General features: G+C 35.1%; 1 protein-coding gene across 7 annotated transcripts in view; it reads left to right on the forward strand.

Moving 5' to 3' along the window:
• Positions 1 to 25530, forward strand: part of NME7 (NME/NM23 family member 7) — a 171996-nt gene that overhangs the window by 53953 nt on the left and 92513 nt on the right. For all 7 annotated transcript variants that reach the window (XM_014556069.2, XM_032463786.1, XM_006173248.3 and 4 more), the window contains one exon: positions 9985 to 10090. In XM_014556069.2, coding sequence (XP_014411555.1) covers positions 9985 to 10090 — 106 coding nt within the window. The remainder of the gene's footprint in view (positions 1 to 9984; positions 10091 to 25530) is intronic.

The raw sequence follows: 25530 nt of genomic DNA on the forward strand, positions 1-25530 counted from the left end.
TTTTGTTCCAAAGACTTAAATTACTGAGGCCCATCAGAGTGAATTATTAAATTCATGTAAGAATACCAGTTTATGGAAAGTGAATATTCAAAAAGAAGGCATCATTTGATATATTCTTTCTTTGACTCAGACTTGATGCTCTGTTTTCAAGCTTAACATCCTTTTCTCTTCCTATATATAGCTAGTGTTTATGAAAACCTTTCTACAATTACTCCTTATTTGAAATCCGTATAAATAAGGTATTACAACTGGGTTTATACTGGTGTGGAATTAACAAAGTGCAAGTTAATTCTTAGCATTGTGAAAAGTTTCTCAGCTAATTTAAGATGGTTTTTATTCTGGTCATGTTTGCAGTGGAATAATACTAGAAAGTTTTATGATACAGTTGACCTTTGAACAACGTGAGTGTTAGGGATTCTAAACCACTGTGCAGTCAGAAGTCTGCCTGTGACTTATAGTGGGCCCTCCATGGCCACATTTCCTCCACATCCAAGATTCCTTGGCATCCATGTATTCAACCAACCGCAGGTTATGCAATATCGGAGTATTCACTATTGAAAAAAATCTGCATGTAAGTGGATCAGTGAGCAGTTCAAACCTTGTTGTTCAGGGCTCAGATTTTTTTTTTTCTTACAACTCTTATCAATAAATCCTTTCCATTCTCCTTTCAAGCTAGACCTTGAGTCTGATCATTATGATCTAAATCACTGTTACATTTTGTCTGGACTATTGTAAAACCCTCCTAAATTATTCTTTCCTCTCTTCTTCTCTTCCAATTTATGAACATTTTACCTTTTCCAAGTAAAATTAACCATGTCCAAGTGATCTTTTTAAAACAAATCAGATTAACAATTCAGCTGTCAAACTCTTTAGTGAATTTTTGTCTCTTATAGAATAGAATCTTAATATTTATTGTAGCCTCCAAAATTGACCTGATCCAGTTCCAATCAATTTCTACATCTTTTTCTGTAACCAGTCTCTCCCTTACTCGCTGTTTCTCAGGTGTACTGGCCATCTTGCTATTTTTAGAATAGCATATTGCTGCCTGGCTTGTTCAATTAACAGCAGAGGAGGGGCTGATGAGGTCACAGAAGTAATCAGGTAGATATCATATGGTTTGAAGACCATGGTAGTATAAGACTTCTGTCTTTTTCTCTGAGGAAAGTGGAGAGCCATTGCAGGGATTTGAACAGAGGATGACATGCTTGACTTGACATCTAAAAAGATCGCTCTGGCTGCTGCATTGAGAATAGACTGTACAGGGCAAGTGTAGCAACAGGGAGCCCAGTTGAGAGAATGTTGCAATAATTCAGAGAAACGATGGCTTGGACCAGGGTGGTAGCAGTGAGTCGAGTGTATAGATGTAGTTTAAAATAGATTTTATGAGGCAATACTGATATAAAATCTTAAATCCATGTAGTTAAGTAAAATGAGCAAGGTACAAAATAGTGTGTATGCTATGCTACTATTGTATAAAAAGAGGTAAAGAATGTATATTTTTATTAAAGTAAGATGTTGAAATGTGTTACAAGGTTCTCATGTGTACTAGTTTCTACTCAGGGCAGGCTGGAGGTGTCCTAGTGGCAAGAGAATAAGGGTGCAGAGGAAGATTTTCACTACATATTGTCTACCTTTAAAATTTCTTAACCATGTAAATTATTTCCTATTCATAAATAAATAAAAAAATCACTGGTCTAAAAAACATATTTTAATGATTGAGGGCCAAATGATCAAGATTTCCTTCCAGATTGAATATAAGAGTATGAGAAAGAGATGTCAAGGATTACCCCAAAGTTCTTGGCCTGACCAACTCAAAGGATAGAATTTACATAAATTGAAATGAGGAAGGCTATGGCTAGAGTCAGTATGGATGGAAAATAAGAGATTACACTTTGGATGTGGAAACTTAAGATGTATGCTTGTTTATCCAAGAAGATATATTGAGAAAAAAATTGAGTATGTGAGTTTGGAGTTCAGGGGAAGGTCTGGACTAAAGGCTTAAATGTTGGGGGCATCAGCATACAGACAGTATTTCAAGCTGTGAGGCTGGGTGAGAGTACCAAGGAGAGAGAGTGTAGCTAGAGAAGGGAAAAGAACAAAGACGGAACTTTTGTGCCCTGGTAAAGGGTTACAGAGGATAAAGCAGTAAAGGAGGTAAAGGAGTGTCGAGTGATGGAGAAGGAAAACATTCAGAGCCAATGGTGTCCTGCAGCCAAGTGAAGGAAATATTCTAAGGGGAGAGAATGATCAGTCGTGTCAAGTGAGGTGGGTGTATCAAGTAAGAAGGGTATTGGGAACTGAACATTAGATTTTGCAATGCGGAGATCATTGGTGAACTTGATAAGATGAATGTTGATGGAGAGTTGGAGGCAAAGCCCTGCTTGGAGTGGATTTAAAAGAAAATTGGAGGACAAGAATTGGAGACAGTGAATACAGACAATTCTTTTCAGGGATTTTTTGCTGCAAAGGTGAGCAAGGAAATGGTAGCTGTGAGGATAAGCAGGGTCAAATTTTTTTAAGCTGAGAAGAATTATAGGTGTGAAAAATTGATGAGAGAAAAGTAAACTTACTGGAACAATGTCATTGATTAGGTGACAAGGAATGGAAATTAGAGCCTGGACTGGCTGTGCAGTGGTGCAGGGCTAGTTGTCTATAGCAACAAATGGGAAGGCTGAGTTTGAGGGTGCAGATGAGGATTCTTATGGCCTCAGTTTTCTCAATAGGAAGCAAGGTCGAAAACTGCTACAAGTGAGGATGGGGGAGAAGATATTGGAAGGTTAAAAAAGAGAGGTGTGAAATAGGCATCTGAAAGACTAGGACAAGGAAGAGATTAGGAAATATGGTATGATTGCTGTGCTGAATGAACGGCCCACCTGAAATTCATGGTCATGAATTATGAGTGTGAATGTTCTCCTGCCATGTTCAGCTGCATGGGTGTAGGTGCAGAGTAGGTGAAGGGTTGCTTTAGCCATAGCTGTGGTTTTGTGAAGCAAGTATGCTAGGAGGGTTATGGGAGTCAAAGGTGCTTGTAAGAGTGATTATAGTCTTTGACCTTTGATCTTACTAGTAGACATTTACTATAAATGTAGTAGTATTTTCAATTCTTATGCTACCAATCAGGTATTTTAAGATATAAAAATGAAGGCATAAATAATTAAGGAAATAACTGGGGGCTGAATTGAAGGTCACTGACCATGTTCACTGATATGTTCCTCCTATTTTCCCCATCACCGTGTCACCCCATCCGTTTCTCTGTTCTTTTTTTCCACCAGTTTGTTTAATGAATTTGAGCATAAGTGTACTGTTCAGAATTTAGATAACTTAGGCTCTGTCCATGTTTATACATTAGATGATTCCACCAGTGAGTTCATGAAGGCAGGTATTTTTATTTGTTTTGTTTTGATTATTAGAACCTGCCTACTACATGATAAATGCTCAGTAAATACTTGGATGAATGGATTTTCCTGATACCGGTCGTTAAATTCCCTGTCTCCTTCCCATTCGTAACCAATATTTTTTTCAAAGTTTTTTTTTTTAAACTTTGATATAATATAAATAAAATGGGAAAATGTCAGCATATTTTGGTGTTTTTTCTCAAGATGCTTTACCTTTCAAATATTCTTTGCCTTTGTTGAAATACCATGAATCTTGACCCTCTATACCATATCTTTATTGGATAATAATGTAGGTCGTATATTTATTTCAATAGTACTATTGATGCTGAAAATAAGTGGATTCAGAAATGCAGGGGAAGTTTTTTGTATGTTAACATGATAAAACTAGACTTGACTTGCCTTAAGTATATATACTTGTGTGTTTCTATGCATGCATATACATAATGCACATGCTAAGCTTGGTAGAAAAATTCCTAGCTGCTAGTAATATGGAATGTTTCCCCTGCAACTTTTTTTGTAGCGGAGAACCTTTTGCAACTTTAGCTAGCATAGTCCTTCCTTCAGAGAAGTATCTTTAAACATATTTGTTTCCATTTTGCAAACTTAAAATTTGTAGCTCTTTCTGATATTTGTCCCTGAAATACCCCATTACTTGTATAAACCCTTTAGAATATGCATATTCTTGAAACGCTTCTTGGGAAGAATGAGTAATGTGGACATCCTGTTAGCTGACTGGCTACCAAGGAGAAATACTGTGGAACGTACAACATGCATGAAGAAGCAAGGGCCATAGGTATTGACAAAAAAACCCCCACGAAAAACAGTATACAAGCAGCCAAAAATAACCTCTCTTTGGCTTTGAATTCCTTTTAGTTACTATCTTTTTTCCTTCTTGCCCAGATTCTCCAAAGCCTAGACATACTCATTGTTTTCTCTTCTTCAGTTGCCTTTGACTGCTCATTGAGATTAGCCACTACAGTTTGGTTTCGTCTTTTCATTCCACTGAAATCACATTGGCTGAGATAACCAATGTGCTCTTAAGAGCAAAATCCAAGGGGCATTTTTCATTTCTTATTTTACTGTGTCTACTGTATTTTACTGCAACATTTAATAAGTTTGAACACTTTGTCATTTCTGAAATACTCCACACTATTTAAATCTGTGCTATCTCACTGTCCTTTTCTCTTTATATCTAGTAGATCATGAGCTGTGTCTTATTAACTAGCTTTTTTCCCTGTGGTAGTATTGGTGGTGTTCAGGCTTTATTCCCTGGTCTACTACTTTTATTGCTCTGTTTCTCAGGCTCCTGGCCTGTAAAATGAGGTAATAGTTGCACCTACATCATAGGTACTTCATTTAGGGGCTTAGCATAGTCCCTAGAACGTGGTACTTAATAGATGTTATCTATTAATCTTCCGTTTTCATGGTGCCTCCAAAATCTATATGTTGCACTGTATATAATGTCAATATATTAAAAAAATAGTATTCTTGAAATAACCAATTAGAAAACTTTTAGAAGAGATTTCCATTCAATGGAAAAGACATCTAGGATAAAGCTAATAAAAGATGTGGGAAATATTTATGAGGAAAACTATAAATTTTATTGTAGGTGATAAGAAATAAATGAACATATATGCCATGCTCACAGATGGGAAGACTATGTCATAAAGATATCAGTTTTTTCCAAATTAATTTATAAGTTCAGTGCAATTCTAGTCAAAATCCTAGCCAAGTTTTTCATGAAATTTAGCAAAATTCTTGTGTGGAAAGAGCCAAAATGGCCAAGGCAATTTTGAAGAGGAAGAGGATGTAGTGATAAAATGGGGACTTATTTATGCAATAGCAAGGCTTTTAAAATAAAACTTTAGTAGAAAAGCAGTGTAACATCGGCATGGGAGTAGACAAGTATGGCAGTGTAACAGCCCAGAATGCTTGAGAAATGACGTACATATAATGAGAACTTGGTGTTATTATATCAGTGATTATATTGATTAGTCAATAAATTGTGCTGGAAAATTTTATATGAAAAAACCAATTAACTTCTTAATTCTATATCTAGGACTCTTCTTGGCGTTTCAGACTCCTACTCAAACAGTATGTCCCGGGCTGAACTGATTGTAACTCATCAGACTGTTCCTTTTGTACTCTGTATATCACTTGCAAAGAATTTGATAACTAGTATTCATTCTTCTGCCTTCTTTATCCCCCACATCCAAGTAATAAAAAGTTTTGTAGATCTTTTCTCTTCTAAGCATTTCCTTGAGTTCTCCCCTTCCTGTTAATTCCTACCACTGCTGTTCTGGTTCTGACCTGGGCTGCGGCAACAGCTCAGCCCCATACTTCTCTCTCTCAGTATGTCTCTTCCACATAGGCTTCAGAGTGAGCTATCTAAAAACCTCTAATTGGTCCATGTCCTGGCTCTACTAAAAATATTCCACAGTACTCCATTACCCCAGAATAATGTTCAAGCTCCTTAACATGTTTTACAAAAATGATGCGTACCTTAGCCTCTTCTCCCGTCTTACATCCTGTCTCTCCCTCTATACTGTGGTGGTGTTGCTCTGTTGCTTTTGCCAGCCCTGCCCATCTGCCTTGGAATATACCATCTCTCTCTTTGCTCTGGTAATTTGTATTTGTCCTTTAAAACTCTGCTGAATGTTCTTTACATATTCCTGGTACATGTTCTTTATCCAGATATATGATTTGCAAATATTAGTGTGTGGTTTGCATTTTCAGTTTCTTTAACAGTGTCTTTGGATGAGCAGAAGTTTTAAATTTCGAAGTTCAGTTTATCAGTTCTTTCATGTATTGTACTTTTGGTGTTGTATCTAAGATGCTGTTACCTCGCCCAAGGTCACAAAGACTTCCTCTTTGTTTTCTTAGAAATTTTATAATTTTAGATTTTATATTTAGCTCTATGATCCATTGTGAGTTTTTATGTATGGGGTGAAGTATGATCAAAATTAAGTATCTGGTTGTTCCACACCTTTTGTTAAACACTATGCTTTCTCCACTTAATTGCTTCTGCACCTTTGTCAAAAATTTACTGACTGTATATGTATATTTCTGAATTCTTCCTTATGTTCTATTGGTGTATTTTTCTTTCTTTATGCTTATCTTACTCTTATTATGAAAATAAACATCCAGTTAAAAAGTGGGCAAAAGAATAGAATAAGCACTTACCAAAAGAAGATACATGAATGGTAAATAAGCATTTAAAATACACAGCATCATTAGACATTAGGGAACTGCTAATTAAAACCACAATGAGATATCACTACACACCTTTTAGAATGGCTAAAATTTAAAAGACTGATGATACCAAGGGACAAGGGTGAAGTGGAGCTAGAACTGTCATATACTGTTGAGAGAACTTAAAAGGGTACACACACTTTGGAGAAAAGTTTGGCAGTTTCTTAAAATTTTAAACATATACCTACTCTGAACCAGCTGTTTCACTCCTAAGTGTCCAACAGGTGACTGGTTAAACAAACAATGATGTCAACACATGGAATACTATTTGGCAATAAAAAAGGAATGAAGTATTGATATATAGGACAGTAGATGAATCTCAAAATAATTTTGCTGAGTGGAAAGTTAGATGAAACAGCACATACTATATGATTCTATTTATATAAATTGTTGAAAACTGAACTAATATATAATAATGGAAAGCAGATTAATGGCTACAGGAGCAACTTATTAATGCTAAGGGAAGTAACAGTAATGGTTGATGGTAAGGGAGGCAGAGATGGAAGAAAGGGATTGCCAAAAGAAAGGAGGGCTGACGGACGTATTTATATCTTGATTTTTGGCAATGTTTTCACAGGAGTAAACTTACATCAAAACTTACTAAATTTCATCCTTTATATATGTGTAGTTTAATGTATGTTAATTATGCCTTAACAAAACTTAGGAAAAAAATAACAATTCTGCTCAACTATTACCAATTTCTTGATTCTATGTGAGGTAGATGCTTACTTAATGCCTACCTCATACTTCTATTACTTACCAGGTTTTAAAAGTATTTTTTTTTATATTTATCCAACTAGTAGGCTAAATTCTCTGAGGATGTGTAATTTATCTTTATACCTTGAGGATCTAGATCACAGGTGTTGAAAAAGTTTCAGAGTTGAAAATGACAACAAACCTAGTGTTTATTGACTGCTCACTGTGTGCCAGGCATAGTTCCAAGCATGCTAGTGTCTCATTTAATTCTCACAATATGCTGTGCATTGGCTTATATCATCCCAGTTTGCTGTTGCAGAAGTAGAGGCTCAGAGAATTTAAGTAGTTTGGCTGCACAAGGACTCAAGCCCAGGAAATTCTAACTCCACTACTCTCCACTGCATATGCTGAAAGTAGTGGCCTACCTTGTTCTAAATGTTACAGTCTTTTAGGATAGGAAAGTAATGGAGACACTTTTCAGATAATTTGGAAACTAGAGAAAATTTGTCATCAGTAATCCTGCCAACGATGTTTATAGTTTACCTACATGTGGCATATTCCTTCTGAGTGATTCTCTTTCGATCAGTTATATAATTTACATAGTAAACATCATTTTATATGGTTTTAATTTAACTTGATTATTCTTTTCTTAATATTATATCGTAACATTTTATATGTTGCCACATCATTGTCATAAGAGTAAATTTTAATGGCCGTAGAATGTTCTCTTGCATGACTGAACTAAATCATGTTTTATTATTTCCTTACCTTGGGATATTTTGTTAGGTTCTAATTTTTTTCACTTTTGTAAATAAGGGTGCATTGATCATGTGACTTCATATTTCATTAATGTTTTGGATTATTTTCTGAGAACAGATTTCATATTTGATATTAAAAGTATGCAGAGAGAGAGTTCAGTACTTTAAGTGTTTTAATCTGGGGCATTTATAAGAGTGGTGGTTATTTAAAATTACTTCGTAAAAGTATTAAAGGAACTTTTAACTGGCAACCATTGGTTATACCTTTATTTTGATAATTAAAGATATGAATGTAAATTAGTCAAATATTTTAGTGAGATCATCATAGGGCATGGGGTCTCATCAGGGTGAAACTTAAGAAACGGCAACTATATACACAGCAATTTTAGATAAAAATGCAGTACAAAAAACTATATATTTAAAAGTTTATGAAATTGAGTCTGAATTCTTGGGAAAGTTATGTCTTTATCCTTCCTTGCTAGGTCATTTAGGGACATATAAAAGGCTGAGAGCAATAGCAGGGAACCTTGGAAGGAGAAAAGCTTTATACAAAATGTTTAAAGCAGCTCAAATCACAAAGGAATAAAGGAATATGACTTTTTTTGGTGTGACTTTATATTCATTTGAAGTCTCTGTTAATTGCCATATGACAATGACCTAGTAACAGTGCTCTTGCAAATACGAGCTTGGATTAATAAGTGGGACAGAGATGACAACCTGCACAGGGAGAAAGAGAAAGCAAAGGTGTAGCAAAGAATTACTTTCACTAAGAAGTTACATTTAAGTAAAAATCTTTATATGCTTTGCCTTAAATACAGATGACTGGATAAAGAAGATGCAGTGTACATATTACAATGAGATATTACTCAGCCAATAGGTTTTTTAAAATGCACAGCAGTATGGTGCATTAACACATCTTGCAATCTTTCAACTTTTAAATTCAATGGAAAATGAATATTTGAGTTATTTGTTCTAGATGCTAAAGGACCTATAAGGCTATGCAAGTTAGTTCTTCAAATTTATAATTCATGGAGGGCAATTGCCAAAATAACCACAACTTTGGAGGGAGTACAGGGTACTGATTAAGGGCATCAGAAAAGTTCTCATAGAGGAGGTGGTACATGAAGTGACCCTTGACACACTGGTGGGGTTCTTTGAGACAGAGGGATTTACAGAGATTACTAGAAATAATGTAATAAAAGTTTACAGGCAGAAAAGCATCTGTCTAAATAATTAACTGATTAGTGTGGCCATCTTTGTTGCGAGTTCATGGTGCTGGGTTGTCATTTTAACGAACGATGTGCAAAGCAAATAGCACAACCTGAATCTGGTTATAAAACAAGTTCATGGGATTTGACTTTATACTAGAACTATATGTAGTAAGTTAGTTAGTTTTATCTAACTGAAGCTCTGATTCTTGACTGCTAAACTGCTTTGTAAAGATTCCCTAGTTTTTAATTGAATTTTAATTGACAAGTTTAAAATTGGACTTGTGTCTCATAAATAAATGCTTTGGGGAAAATGAGAACTTTATATTGATTACTTCTGATATTCAAATATATTAAGACATTCTCAGTTTTTTTTAAAACATTTATTGAAGTGTAGTTGATTTACGGTGTTTCTCAGTTTTAATCTTGGGACAGAATGGTGCATTTTATTGTATTGTTTTAATACTACTCTATATGTTCTTTTGATCTTAAGACTTAAAATAAGGTTCAATTAATCAGTTAGTCTTTGTAAAAAAGTCATTTTTAGAAGGCTTGAAAGATTTATGTTATGAAACTTTAAAAAATAATTGCCTAGTTCTTCTTCTCTTACATAGATATCCTAGGAGCTCAAGAGAAGAGATTACATGTGCTGAAGTCATTTCTCTCTGTCTTTAGGAAATGGAGTTATTTTTTCCTTCAAGTGGAGTTTGTGGGCCAGCAAACACTGCTAAATTTACTAACTGTACTTGTTGCATTGTGAAGCCCCATGCTGTCAGTGAAGGTAAGTGCTGTGTTGAATACAATATAGCCAATACATTTTGCTAATAGGAGCTTATTTTGTTAATGTTTGTTTTCTTGATAGGTTTTATATGTAGAAATTAAAAAGTGTAATTTTAATATTTTCACTTTTTTTTTGAAGGCACCTGAATAAAGGTAATATAACATGAGGGCAAAATCTGTCTAAATCTACATTTATTTTTCTCTGTCTTTGTATTTGTGCATTTTAAAAAGGCGTTCCCTGTGTTACTGATCATGGTCATGATAATCCTGTTACAGGTCTTGGTTCCTTGACTTTTAATCTGCCTTCTTTTCTCCCAGCCACATAACTGTGATGCACTTAATTCACTTAAAAGGAACTCCTAATGTACAATTTAAAACAGTGTCTACCATATCAGCAATATGCCCTTCCTGAGAAATTAAAGAAACTTCTTTTTGTTCTCAGTATCTGAAACAAAGTTCTTTGACTAATACATATGTGTATATGTGCGTATACATACAGTGAGAGTTTGTAAGTTCTTTCTTAACTTTATTTTTCTTCACCTGTTTGGTTTAGTCTGCTCCATGTATTTTGTCAGCCATTTCAAACCCTTTTGGAAATGAGATGAGGTATAATTTAAAAGATCATCCTTTAAAAACTAGAATGTACTAACTAATGAACATAATTGAATGGATTGTTTTTTGGTTTATATTCTTTTTCATTATAAGTTTCTACAAGATACGAATATAATTCTTTGTGCTGTACAGAAGAAACTTGTTGTTCATCTATTTTATATATAGTAGTTAGTATCTGTAAATCTTGAGCTACCAATTTATCCCTTCCTACCCTCTTTCCCCCCGGTAACCATAAGTTTGTTTTCTGTCTTTGTGAGTCTGTTTCTGTTTTGTAGATAAGTTCATTTGTCTTTTTTTTTCCTTTCTTTCTTTCCCGATTCCACATATGAGTGGTATCATATGGTATTTTTCTTTCTCTTACTGGCTTACTTCACTTAGAATGGTGATCTCCAGGTCCATCCATGGTGCTGCAAATGGCATTATTTCATTCTTTTTTATGGCTGAGTAGTATTCCATTGTATAAATATACCACAACTGCTTTATCCAGTCATCTGTTTTTGGACATTTAGATTGTTTCTATGTCCTGGCTATTGTAAATAATGCTGCTATGAACATTGGGGTGCATGTATCTTTTTGAATTAGAGTTCCTTCTGGATATATGCCCAGGAGTAGGATTGCTGGATCATATGGTAACTCTGTTTAGTCTTTTGAGGGATCTCCATACAGTTTTCCATAGTGGTTGCACCAAACTAAATTCCCACCAACAGTGTAGAAGGGTTTCCTTTTCTCCATATCCTCTCCAGCATTTTTATCATTTGTCGACTTTTGAATGATGGCCATTCTGATTGGTGTGAGGTAATACCTCATTGTAGTTTTGATTTGCATTTCTCTGATAATTAGCGATATTGAGTGTTTTCTCATGTGCTTGTTGGCCATTTTTATGTGTTCACCTGGAGAATTGCTTGTTTAGGTCTTCTGCCTATTTTTGGATTAGGTTGGTTGTTGTTGTTATTAAGCTGTATGAGCTTTTTATATATTCTGGAAATTAAGCCCTTGTCAGTAGCGTCATTTGCAAATATTTTCTCCCATTCTGTAGGTGGTTATTTTGTTTTGCTTATGGTTTCCTTTGCTGTGCAAAAGCTAAAAGTTTAACTAGATCCCATTTGTTTATTTTTGCTTTTATTTCTATTGTCTGGGTAGATTGTCCTAGGAGAACATTGCTAAAATTTATGTCAGAAAAGTGTTGGGAAAACTGGACAGCAGCATGTAAATCAATGAAGTTAGAACACTCCCTCATACCATGCACAAAAATAAATTCAAAATGTCTTAAAGAATTAAACATAAGACAAGACACTATAAACCTCCTAGTTGAATGGATTTTTTAAAATTTCATTTTTTCTAAATATTGAAGTAATTCAGGTATATAGTAGAAAATTTGGAAAATTAAAAAAAAAAAACATGAAACAGTAAAAGTTACCTGTTTTCCTATCATCCTGAGATAATCATTGTTAATATTTTGATACTTTCTCTAAATCCTTTTCTCTTGTATATGTGTATATGTATGTGTATAACTGACATGAATGTAATTATTAACATGGTTGAGATGTAGGTCTATAGGCTGTTTTAATTAAATTTGGGGGAGCATTTTGGATGATAGATGCAATATAATTGAAGATTTACGTTGTTTCCATTTTTTTTGATGTTAAAAATAAAGCTTTGAAGAATATCTTTGTATGTAAGTATCTGACAATATCACTAATTATTTCCTCTGGCTAGTTTCCTAGAAGTAGACCTATTTGTTGAAAAGGATATGAACCTTAAAGATCTTGTTGCATAATTAATACTTCTTTTAATTATTTAGGTAGGACTTTAATATCTTATTGATCCTTAGGACCATAATTATAGGGAACTAACACGCATAATAGGTAACAAACATTTATTAAGAACTTAATCACCGTGTGCCCGGTATTAGACTGAGTACCATATCCATTATTTTCTTTAATCATCACAGCAATTATGGCAAGTAGGTGGGTATATCATTCTTTTGTAGATAAGCAAGCTGAGGCTATATGAAAATGTCATTTCCCTCAGTTTAGAGGAGGGAATCCAGGATGTAAACCCTGAGCTCTCCCTGTGTTCTTTCTCCTGCATATGTGACTCTACAGCAGTAGCAACAAAAACATCACATGGTTAGTAACACTTACATAGCAAGTAATACTAGTCATATCTGAGATGGCTGCTGGTGTTGACAATCTATGAAAAAAAAATTGAGATTTTATGTTGCACTCATTCTTCTTACCTTGAGGTGGACCCTACACACACATACATAATATACCCACACACATTTTAATGTGATGAGACAAGTTCTTCTTTTTTAAAGGCTTCAACTTAAAAAAAAAAATTCATTTTGGCATCTAAATACATTCAATTTTATTTTTATCTGATTTAATTTTTTTCTAAGGAAAAATGATGCATAGAAAGAGACAAATAAAATGAGTTAAAATACTGGTTATATACTTTGATAATTGCATAGATAAATATTACTGAAATCTAATAAAATGATTATCTGAGTGAAATGTGATGTCAAAACAACTAATGTTTACATGGTTTAAATCATTTTTAGTCAGCTATTCTTTAAGATTAAAACGTATTTCATCTACTTATATTTGATACGTAACATTAGAGACATATGAACTAATTAAAGAACTTTTTGTAACATCCAATCAGATGACAGAACACAAACTTTGACATTTCAAGGCTTTTTTCCCTTTTATTTGCTTTTTAAATCTCAATTTTAGGGATACTTTAAGACTGTTCTGAAATGTGTAATTAACCCAGCTTAGCTTAGAGTTAAATTGTGGCTACAATGAAATATAGTTTGAAGTCTGTTGAATTTATTATTAGATTCACTTGGTCCCCTTTCAATTGCTGGTTTATGTTTATCTTTTCCCATAATGATCCCATTTCCTGGCATATTTAATTTCACCTGTGGTCTAGTATAGGCGTGAGAGAAGAAGAGATTTAAAAAAAAAAAAAAGAGTTGTTAACAGAGCCGTTGAAATAGAATAGGTTCTCTTCTGTTGGCTGCCGACTCCCCCAAAGAAGGCCGGAATGGCTTGTTGATCAAGCAAAACTGAGTTTATTGCTTACTACTGTAGGGAGCTCACACCTTGATGGAGTCTTAACAGACTTCACAATGGAGAGGGTCTGGGCGGATATTGCATAGTTTCAGGTATGACCTTGAGAGAGTTAATGTGGGTCTATCAATGCAGTGATATGATTGAAACTGGCAAAGTTTATGATATTATGGTTTAGGATTAGTAGGAACAGTGAGGCAAGGATTTTAAGCAAGTCTTATAAATAAGCAACTGTTTGATAAGTGAGCTATTTGCCCAGTTGAGGGAATATTATGAAAAGGGAACTGTTTGAATAGTCTATTGTTGGGACAAATGGACTTTTGGGACGTTCCTGAAGTAGATAGTGAAGTCATTTACTTATTTACAGCTTTATCTTTGTGGGCAATAATTTCTTGGCACAAATGATAGAATCTCGTGGATGTAGGCGGCCTTCATTCTTAGTCCTGTACTTAATCTATATGGATGCTGTAGTTCACCTCTCACTTCTGAGAGAGCTAGGAAAGGAACTTAAGTTTGTGGAATATATGACGGGGAGAAATAATAGCATATACTTGGGATATTTGCAGTCTTTTTTACATATGTAGATTGAAATATGTTTTGTCATTTGGGGACTCAGGTTTTTAAAAGGGAAGAAAAACAAAGTGAATTTTCATTTTTCTTTTTTAATTTTGAAATTATGCAATGTGTTTTGTTTTGCTGTCCTTAGTATTGTTTATATGTAGTTAGTCTAATTCCATCGATTAAAATGGATTATTTTTACTCTGAAATCAGGCTGTGTAGGTTTGAATTCTGGCTCCGTTACTTACTGGCCATGGGATGTTAGATAAATTACTTAACCTCTTTGTATCTTGTTTCCTCATCTATAAAATGAGAATGATGTACCTTCTTCACAAGGGAATCTAAGGTTTAAATGCACTTAATGGTTAGATGACGATGTGATTTTTTTAATGATTAAATGTAAGCACAGTGCCCAGCACTTAGTTACTTACTATGTAAGTGTTAGACATTATTACTATTATGATTACTGCTTTAATAGTACTACCACTACTGCTAATATCATTATCTTTTAATCTTTAAATAAAGTTGAATGACTCCTTAGAAACAAAGCAATAGTTTAAAATACTAACAATCCAACATCCATAATCCAGAGAAAGAAAGAAAATCCCTGTCATTATTTAAGGAACAAAGTACTTTAATTATTTTTCTTAGTTAAATTCTGGGTCTGTTTAAGCCCATGAAGTTATTACTTACATTGAGTTGATTTAGCACCTATCAGCCATTACCTGTTCTGATTGCCCATTACAGTTGGCACTGGGTGGGAAGTGGTAGCCAAATCTGGAAAACCTGCTTTTGCACTTGTAATGGCCCCATAATTAACCTTTTCAAGTATTAGGACCCTAAAGTTTTGTGGGAAATTTTCCTTTCTCATAACAGATTTATGCATTAAATGATTTTACTGCATTGTTCATAACATTGTCCTTTCTGATTTTAGTTTCTTCCTCAAAAAGTGAGTCAGGATGTTTTAAAAAGTTTCCTCTCAGCCTTTAAACTCTGATATTCTATTTTTCTGTGAAACTATCAAAACTTCTGATAAAAGAAAGTTGTGTCCTATATCTCAATGTTGTGATTTGGCTGTAAAAATTAATTCTATCTTAATGGAGGCTATTACAAAGCAATTTTAGATTCTATTTTTAGAAGGATATATAGACAATTTTGGGGTTGTCTGTTTGCTTTTAACTAATTAGGGAGCAAATTATTAGAATATTGACCAGATAGTAAATTTAATGCTAGGATGGTCTTTGATATGCTAATTGAAACAGGACCAGATCTTCAGCAAGATCACATTTGTCAAGTTCCTCACTTTTAAAAATTGAGCTATTCTTACTCAGAGCTTCTTTCAGAGTTTTAATTTCTGCCCTGAATGGTAATTTTGGTGCTACATACGGGCCAAGAGCCCTAGAAGACACATTCCATGCTATGGAACCCCCCTGAATTTGGGCTGATGGAATTGGTTATGTTCCAAGCTTTTTTGTATTAGATTTCCTTCAAGCAATTCAGCTTCTGGGATACTGTGGAAGAGGCATGAAAATTTTTGGTGTAGAGAGATTAGATTTACATATGATTTCACTTATATGTGGAATCTAAAAAAGCAAAACATGAACAAACAAAACGGAAACAGACTCATAGATTCAGAGATCAAACTGGTAGTTGCCAGAGGGGAGGGGTGTGGGATGGATGGACAAAATAGGTGAAGGGATTAAGAGGTACAGACTTATAGCTATGAAATAAGTCAGGGAGATGATCACACAGGGAACATAGTAATGCTGGAGCAACTTGTCTGGTGACAGGTGGTAACTGGTCTTATTGTGGTCATTTCATAATGTCAAATCACTATGTTGTACACCTGAAACTAATATAATATTCAATGTTAATTATAAAGAGATTGGATTTAATATTGTAAATCTAACTCAGTTTCAGTAATTCTTGAAATGGGCCCAGTTATGCTTAGAATGTCACAGTTTTGAAGTTTTGTGACTATTTTATATTCTATCTGAAAAGGTAAACAGTTAAAGGGAATTTGTAACAGATGCAGCAAGTATATTAAAATACATGTAAGACCCTGACTTTGCATGGAGCTTAGTGCACAGTTTTGAAACACAAAATTATAGGTAGTGGAAATGTCTTATAAACTTGTAAGTTCTGGGAACTTTAAGAGAAATCAGTAATTTATTGACTTCAAAGGAATCTCAAGAGTTCTGTTAGTCCCTGCAAAAGAATCCCAGTCTTCAGGAAGGATTACATTGAATGGTCCTAACGAAGCAGTTGCGTATTAGGCTATTAAAAAATTTCATTTAGAAATAGTGAAAATTTTGTCTGCTAATATGTTCCAACATGTAATAACATTTAGGGGAAAATGAGAGTTCATAGGATTGTAGTTGTAAAGACTTGACTGAGGGCAGAGGAGGTCTCCTCAAATCTTGTTAATACGACTGTCAGTAAAGAATTTTCTTGAGTACAGAAAAACAAAAACAGTTTTTTAAACTGCAATTTATATGTATGGTGTGATAAGTACTTTACATGAATTATTTAATTCCTGAAACTGCGAGGCTAGGTATTATTTGAAGCCCGTGTCACAGAGGAGGAAACCTAGGCAGTGATATGTTAGGTAACTCGCCCGGTCACACAGCTCTTAGGTGGCGAGTTGGGATTTGTAGGAAGTTTGTCTTCATTTGATCCCATTATACCATTCTTTGTCTAGATTATCACTTAGACCCTATAAATCCCCATCTTCAAGTTTATTATTTACTTTATAGGTGTGGAATCTAAGAATTGGAAGACATAGGTAACATCCCGAAATCCAGAGCTATTTGAGTCCACAGCTGGAATTATTTATGTTATTCCATGAATACTGAGGTCAGTTGATTCCTTGTGGAAAGCCATTCCTGATAGCAGGTTATATAATAATTGGTATGAAGGGCGATTTTATTTTATTTTATTTTATTTTATTTTATTTTATTTTATTTTATTTTATTTTAAAAAGTATTTTTTAACCATTTTTTGAGGTACTATTTATTTATTTATTGGGGGGAGATAATTAGGTTTATTTATCTATTTTAATTTATTATTTAATGGAAGTACCAGGGATTGAACCCAGGACCTTGTGCATGTTAAGCATGTGCTCTACCACTGAGCTACACCCTCCCCACTGTAAAGGGCGATTTTAATACCTAGCATCTTAACTGGGTGAACAATGCTTAGTTTAAGGTGGGACTTACAGAAATGACTGCTGTTCTGGCCGAGATAATGGCAGTTAAGAGACGAATAACAAACAAGCTCTTGAGAATTATAAATTTAGAAGACTCCTTAACGCTTTTCCAGTTACATGGGAATAATGCTTTTGATATTTCTAAAGATGTTTAATTTGTTTGTTTTATCCTGTGATATTTCAGGAATCTCCTTTTCCTAGGTGTAATTTATGTACACTTGGTTCCAGGTGTTCTGTCCCTTGCTCCTGCACTCTAGCACCACTGCCTGCTTTTCAGTTCCCTAAATACCCTTTGTTCCCACTCTCCTCAGGGCCTTTTCTCATGCTCTTCCCTTTGCCTGGGATATGCATCCCCTTCTCCTCTCTCCACTCCCCCAAATGTCATTTTTCTCAGGGAAACCCCAAGTGACATGTTCTCTTGTCATTCTCAGCTTTTCCTTTATAGCACTTTGCACAGTTTAATGTTATATATTATATAACTAACATACACAGCTACAATATATAATGTACATTATATATTAATTTTTACCTAATGGTCATGTTCTGTCTCCTTCACCAGCTTACCAACTGGTAACAGGGACACTATTTGTTTCATTGTTACACTTACACTCCTTTACACTTTGTACTCATTGTAATTTTTCTTTTAGCCCATGTGTTCTTTGAGTCTTTTTTAGTGTCTGAACATTGTCAGAGAATGTGTTCTCAATGATGATTGGTTATTTGAAATTTGTTGATGTCCTTTGTTACTAAGCACATGATTAATTAAAAAAAAAAAAAAACCAAAAACCAAAAACCTGCAGTGTGTGCTTGAAAAGAAAGGTATTTCTTGCATTGTCCTCATTACGTATAAATAGCTATTGATTCAAACCTCTATTCAAAAGTATACTTTTTTTGGTCTGGTTGGATTATCAGCTTCTGGAAAAAATCTTGTTAAATTCTTCCTTGTTAAAATGATCTATTATTATGAATTTGTCATTTCTGCTTTTGGTTTGGACTGTGTCTCCTCTGTATATCCTGAGGCTTTGTTATGTGTGATTATTTTATCTTTTTGCTTATTATGTAGTGTCTTTATTCCCAGTAATCATTTTTATTGTTTACCTTAAAAGGAGGTATAGCTTTCTGCCATTTTTTTAGCCTTTTGCTTTTAGTATGTATCTTATAATCACTATGACTAAAATTTATTTCATTTCTATTTTTTTTAATTTTAAGTTTTTCAATCTAATCTATTCATCTTAAAATAGTTGAATTTAACCCATTGCCATTTATTGTGATAACTGATTTAGGTTCCTTTCTTTACCTTTGCTTAAGGTTTTTTCATTTTTCCCATTTCTCCCTTTCCCCACCCTGCCACCTTCTGTTGGATAGTTTTCTTCATTGCCCTCTTTCCCTTTGTTTTCTGCTGGTTTGAAAGCCCTAGATGAGGGGATCAACAAACTATAGGCATTGAGCTAAACTGGGCCAGCTGCCTGGTTTTATAAGCAAGTTTTATTGGAACACAGTCATGCCCATTTATTTAGGTATTGCCTATGGCTGCTTTCATGCTACAAAGCAGGGTTGAGCAGTCGTGACAGATTGCAGTAAAACCTGCAAAGCCTAAAATACTATCTGACTCTTTACAGAAAAAGTTTATAGACCTCTGCTATAAGAGTATACATTTTAATTGGTCCTGCCTAAATTTTAGCATGTGTTCTTAACTCTTAGTTTTATTACTAGAATTTAATCTTGTTCACTCTCTCCAGATTTTTCCAAAGACTTAAGAATGCTTTAAGCAGCCACTGAAATCTTTTTCTTCTGTCTTGCAAGTTATTGGTGTGGGAAGTGTTAATTTTTTTAATTTTTATTTTTTCAATCAACTTTATTGTTGCATACTTTACATAATGTAAAATGCACACATTCTAAACGAACCATCCTGGCACTATAGCATCTCAAACTCTGAGTCAAGGTGTCCTTCTTAACAGATAAATCTGGTCTTGTCTGATGTCTCCTTCTTGAAGACATTTAGAGAATAAGTAGATGGTTTAGACTGAATCTATCACTGTGTGAAAGCAGGAGGATTGAATACATTTATTCCAGGCTTGTGTGCCTTTATAATTATAGGTTCTCTATCAATGACAAAGCACTGAAAAATCACTGTGGCTTTTGTCTTTGGAAGTCATGACCTGCTCTTCACACCTGGCTGGAATAAAGAAACATCTGTTGCTAGGCAGCCAAAGCACCAGCACCTAGCAACTGTGATGTGTGCATCAGGAACCCTCGGCTGTCTTCAGAGCCTGGTGATATGTAGTACAGGCAGAAGATCTGTCTATACCCATCTGTCTGAATTAGAAGAAACAAGAATATAGATAAAAGAAGAAAGAAGAATATAGATAAAAGAATGGCAAATAGCTCAGGGAAAATACTGCTGTACCTGACAACGGTGATTATAGTGTATAAATGTTTGGAATGATTGTGAAAATTCTATGGATTGACACTAATTATATGAGCTTGGAGACATTTCTTGACCTCTCCAAAGCTTCGTTTTTTTTCCTCTGCAAAATGAAGATGACGTCATAGAGCCTACTTCATAAATAAGTTAATACAAGTGATGTACTTAGAACAGTTTGCATAGTAAGTGTAAAATGTTAGCTATTAATGCTAGCAGTTTTAGAGATTATATCACATGATAATTTAAAAAAAAAACAAACCTGAACCAGTAGTGTTGTAGTTACCTATGGCTTCCCCAAACTTAGTTTCTTAAAAATGGTTTATTTCTCACAATTCTGTGGGTTACCTGGGCTCAGTTGGTGATTCTTCTGTGGTACGCCTGAGGTCACGTGGGTAGCTTAATTCAGCTGGGAGCTGTGCTGGAGCTGGATGTACAAGATTGCTTCTCATCCTTCAGACTCTTCCCATACGAGTTCTCATCATTCAGTAGTCTGTCCTAAGCTTCTTTATGGCATGGTTGCAGGCTTCCAAGAGAGCATTCCAAGAGAATCCCCAATGTATCTTAATGTCCCAGTGGCTAACGCAGGTCACATGGCCAAGTCAGTATGAGAGTTGATATGAGAAGGAATTACACAAAGGCACAATTAGCAGGAATTTTGGTTGACTGGGGGCCGCCAATGTGGCAGTCTCCCTCAAGTGATATAAAGCGTCTTAAGACCTTAATATGGTTGGAATGAGGTACTCAATCCTGAACCAGTGTTGTTGTGCCATTGGTAGGCTAGACAGTGCTTCTCAAACTTTCGCATGGATCAGGACCACTGGGGAGATTTTTAAAATGCTTATTTCAGGGCCCTAACTTCAGAACTTTTCTCAGTTAAGTCTGGACTAGAGCCCGGAAATAAGCATTTAAACCTCCCCACGTTGTCCTGATGAACACCTGCTGTCCATTTTGAGAAACATTCATCAGGAATTCTGAGGGCAGGGAGCACCCTGCATTTCCTCTGGTGATCTACCTTTGTCGGAGGCTAGCCTTAAGAAATTTTATACCAAGTGGAAGATTCCTAGCTTGTTCTGTGTGGCAGGTTAATAGCAACCAGGGGGAAGACTAGGGAAGAGTCACTTTTCAGGTTTCAGTTGTTCATATAGCTCTACAGATTAGATTTTAGATTGGTGAGAATTTGTCAGAGTGATGGAAAATTTGGGTATCCAGGGCACTCTGCTGTACCAAAGTTGCCTAATACCTGTTTATTTCTTTACAGCAATTGTTTAATAAAAATAAGAGAAAAGTTAGATCTGGGGCAAGGTGGTCCTTAGATTGACATTTCTCTCTAATGCGATTGGAGTGAAACCCAGGTTCATTGGAAGAGCACTAGAAGTGTAACATTAAGGAAAGTGACTTCTAAGATGGGTCTTTCAAAATTCTTAGTGTAGTTTTAGGCTTTCATAACTTTAGAAGTATAAATGCTAGAAACTTAATATCATTTATAAAATTAGATTTCTTTTGTATTTAGTCCATGTTTTATATTTTGAATATTTAAGCTTATGTTTTGGTAAATATTTTAAAAATGAGTATTTAATTGAAATTCAAATTTTATTTTATTATACCTTTGTAGCATTTATACTTCTAGGTTACTAAAACCTATATTAAGGCCTGTGGGATATCCTTTATGTATATTATTTAGGGGATGATATTTACTGGCAGGAGGATTATTTCATTTGAAAATAAGTTGGAAACTTCATCTTCCCATTCCTTTTTTTCACTTTTTAATATACTGATTCTGCAGTTACTATTCAGGGAAAAATATTATTGAAGCACGTTGACACATATGCCTTTGAGATATTGATCTGTTGACCTGTTAGATTCTAGACAGGCACAGAGACTTCAAGGAGGAGCAGGAGCAAGATTTTTTTGCAGAACTTTGATGACAAAATACCACTTGCTTTGCCTTTCTTCATGCACGTATATGTTAAAGGATCATGTAATTTTAGATCTCATGATAACTAATGCTGAGCATAGCTAGAAACGATCTAGACTTGAAAATATTATCTCAAAGTTTCTAAAGGTGGTTTGTTCCGATTCCTTGCCTTGCAGGAACCTCTGATACTGGTTTTTCCTTCCAGCCCCTCCTCTGCAGAAGTGCCTGTGTAATTGCACAGTGATAGGAGGAAGGCAGGAGTTTCTTCCACCTCAGCCATGGTCCTGCTCTTTGGGCTGCTTCTTTCCTCCAACCCAGGAGCTGGACCGATCCCTGTGGAGCTGGAGGCCAGGGATTCAGGCCACGTCATGCTACTTTATCAAGGAATGTTTTAAAAATGAAAAGCCGAAGTAGCATAATCTCATGTTGAAGACTTTAAAAGATGATTCACATTACATGACAGATTATAAATGCTGAAATTCTGACAATATAATTACAGTTGATTCTTATGAAGAAGAAAAGGGTGCACACATCTAAAGAAAAGATAATACCTTATAAGGGTCTCTGGAAAGCTTGGGTTTCCAAATGACATGTTAAAAAATGGGAGGAGTTGATACTTATGAAAGATGCTGAAGGGACATGATCGCTGTAATTGCTTTCCGAGTGGTTTAGTAAACGGTACCCTGCTATTCTGCATATTCACACCTTTCCTACTCTGGAAAGCCTGTGGTTCCAAGCAAGAGCTTGGAACCTATCACCATGCTTACATCAACTAAATCTTTGTTTTGTCTTACGGTGGCTTGTGTGTGTGCCAAGTAGGGAGTGAGTCACGCATTCCAGTTATTTCTCCACACCAGTTTTCATGGAGGTTGTTACAGAATAGCTTAGTTATCAAAGGGATGGTTTGCAGTGTCTCCTTAGGACAATCTTAAGGGTTTTAATTTAAGCAAATCGGAGAGAGCTCAGATGTCTCTGGTGTGCTTGAAATGAATCTTGAAAGTTTTCATATAGATTTATGTCCCAATTCTCTACTCTTTATTTTTGTTCTTTAGAGTATCCTGGATTTGAGGGCAGGCAAACTTTAAGCCAAATCTTGCTTAAGCGGTCGGCTGAGTCAGAAGATGAAATTTTCAATATGAGCTTTATGATGTTTGGCTTTGTATGATAATGCTTTCATTTAATCAGATTGCTTTTAGTTAATGTGTTTCAACATACATGACGCAGATTCTTAAGAAGTATAGTGTAACAATTGGGTGATATATATAAAACCAATCTGAGATCTTTAGAAAAAGTCATCACTCTAAGAAAAAGATCTTACATTGATACATAATTAAATAAAGTTGAATGTTTTCTTTAGTAACTGTGTTCTTTAGGCATTGAAATTACTAGAATGCTCCTTTTAAGGAATAGACACCAGAAAGGTACAGATGTGGGTAATGCTGAGTTTTAGCCAGGAATTTGTCTTGGTAGCTCTTATTGGAATTCCTCTTCTATTAACAGAAGTAATACACATTATAGAAAATATAGGAGTACAGAAAAAATGTTTGTTTTAAAAATCGCTTACTACTGCCCTTCAGAGATTCTGTTTACGATGTGGCCCGTTCTTCTTTCTCTGTCAGACAGCCAAGCACAACAACATGGATGAATTTTGCAATCATGAAGTTGAACAAAATAGGACATAAAGGCTATGTAAGACTATGAGTTATATGATTCTGTTCATTTGAAGTTCTATTCATATGAGACATAAAGGCTAGTTAGGCTATAAGCCATACGATTCTATTCTTATGAAATTCAAATATAGTCAAAGATCAACTATGTTTTTCGAGAATTGCATACGTAAGTAGTAAAGAAAAAAGAAGTGCATGGAAAAGGTTATTCCAAAGTCAGGTAGTTCCTGAGAAGAGAGAGGGTGATGATTGGAGAGGCACATACAGAGGGCTTCTGGGGTCCTGGCAATGTTCTGATTTTTTTTTATTTTTTGACCTGAGTGGTGGTTACCACAGATGTTGACTTTAAAATTATTTATTAAACTGAGCATATCTGTTACATATTTTACCATAAAACATGTACTTTTTATATTTTACAGTAAATATATAGAAATTGGGCAAGACATAGGATAGATGTTACAGTATGTTTTTACTTCATTAAAAACAAAAAGGCCCCATCTGTATATTTGTAAGTAAGTTGAATATTTCTAGAAGAATATATAAGAAATTAGTAGCAGCGATTGCCTCTAAGAAGAAAGACTGAGATTCTGGGACGGGAGGGAGATTTACTTTCACCATATACCCTTTTATTTCCATTTTGCGTGTTTCCCAATGAGGGATGCTCTTAAAAATTAAATGATAGCAGGTAGGGAAGTTAAGACCAAAAATTCAAAACTTAAGAATGTAACACCTTTATGACTTCCTTTTTAAGATGATGTAGGTTTGGAGTAGTGAGATTAAGGAAGAATTGGACTGAAAATTAAAAGCATAGACTTTTCAGAGCACATTACCCTTTTTCATGGCCAGGAGAGTGGTTATTGTGATGTTCTGTTGTCCGCAGAGGTCTTGCTCCCAGTCATGGTGCTCAATCTTTAGTGTGCATCTGGATTACCACATTCGGATTTTAAAATATAGACTCCTGGTCTGTACCTTCAGAGTCCCTGACTGAGTACATCTGTATTCCTGATAAGTTCCCAGGTCACGCTAATGCTGTTTACGCAGGGACCACATTTTGAGAACCGCTACACAGCAAAGCTGCCCCCTACATAAGGACTATGCTGGAAAATAGAACAGAAATGGAGGCCCATACCCAGTGCATATAGAATGTGCTTCCAACAGACAAGAAGCATGAGTTATATAATTTGTGGCCGTGTTGCAGCATTACGTCTATTTTTAAGCCTGTCTATGAATGGCAATGGAGGTCTTGCCAGCTGGGGAAATCAGAGAGCCATCAACAGAAGAAACAGTGTTCTTCTAATAAGATGCCTAAATTTGTGATCTCCTTAACTGTGATTTTAGATAGCTGGAATAAAGAAAATAAATGTTCCTATTTTTAGAAATTGTCAAAAGACTAGGTTTGAGAATCCTTTTCTTCATATGTCTTCTTTTTTTTTTTTAAAGAATACAAACAACAGACTCATTTTAAGAAAGGGAAAAGATTTATTTACTTTGTTTTGTTCATGTTAGAGTTAATGGTTTTGAATTACCTTTCCAGTCTTTTTCATTGTGCTTGCCTATAAAGCAAACAAATTTCCGTTGATGAGTTATAACATGTATAGCATTTGTTTAATTATATTCATGAAAATCTCCGAGAAACATGAAGTCTACTTCACAAGAGGGATTGGCCTCTTTTAGTATTAGGAAGGATCTCCCCCTACCTAGAAGCTGGCAGTGTCCTGTGATGTAAAACTTAGCATTGATTTGTGATTGTATGACTGACTTGTTTTCTGTAGTAACCTGGCATTGACTTTGGACTTTTGAAGACCTATTTGCTTAAGAGTACAGAACTTTCAGTTTCTGCCCTGTCAACCTGGTATCCTACTTTGTTTTACTTGGATGACCCTTGTTTTAGAATTGAGATCTTTCAACTATGCTAGCTGCTCTTGGCTTCCTTTGCTATGCTGAGCCCATCCTTGTCTTCCCAGTGAGGGGCTCTTGAC

This window comes from Camelus ferus, chromosome 21 (assembly GCF_009834535.1).
Source record: "Camelus ferus isolate YT-003-E chromosome 21, BCGSAC_Cfer_1.0, whole genome shotgun sequence".
Taxonomy (NCBI): domain Eukaryota; kingdom Metazoa; phylum Chordata; class Mammalia; order Artiodactyla; family Camelidae; genus Camelus; species Camelus ferus.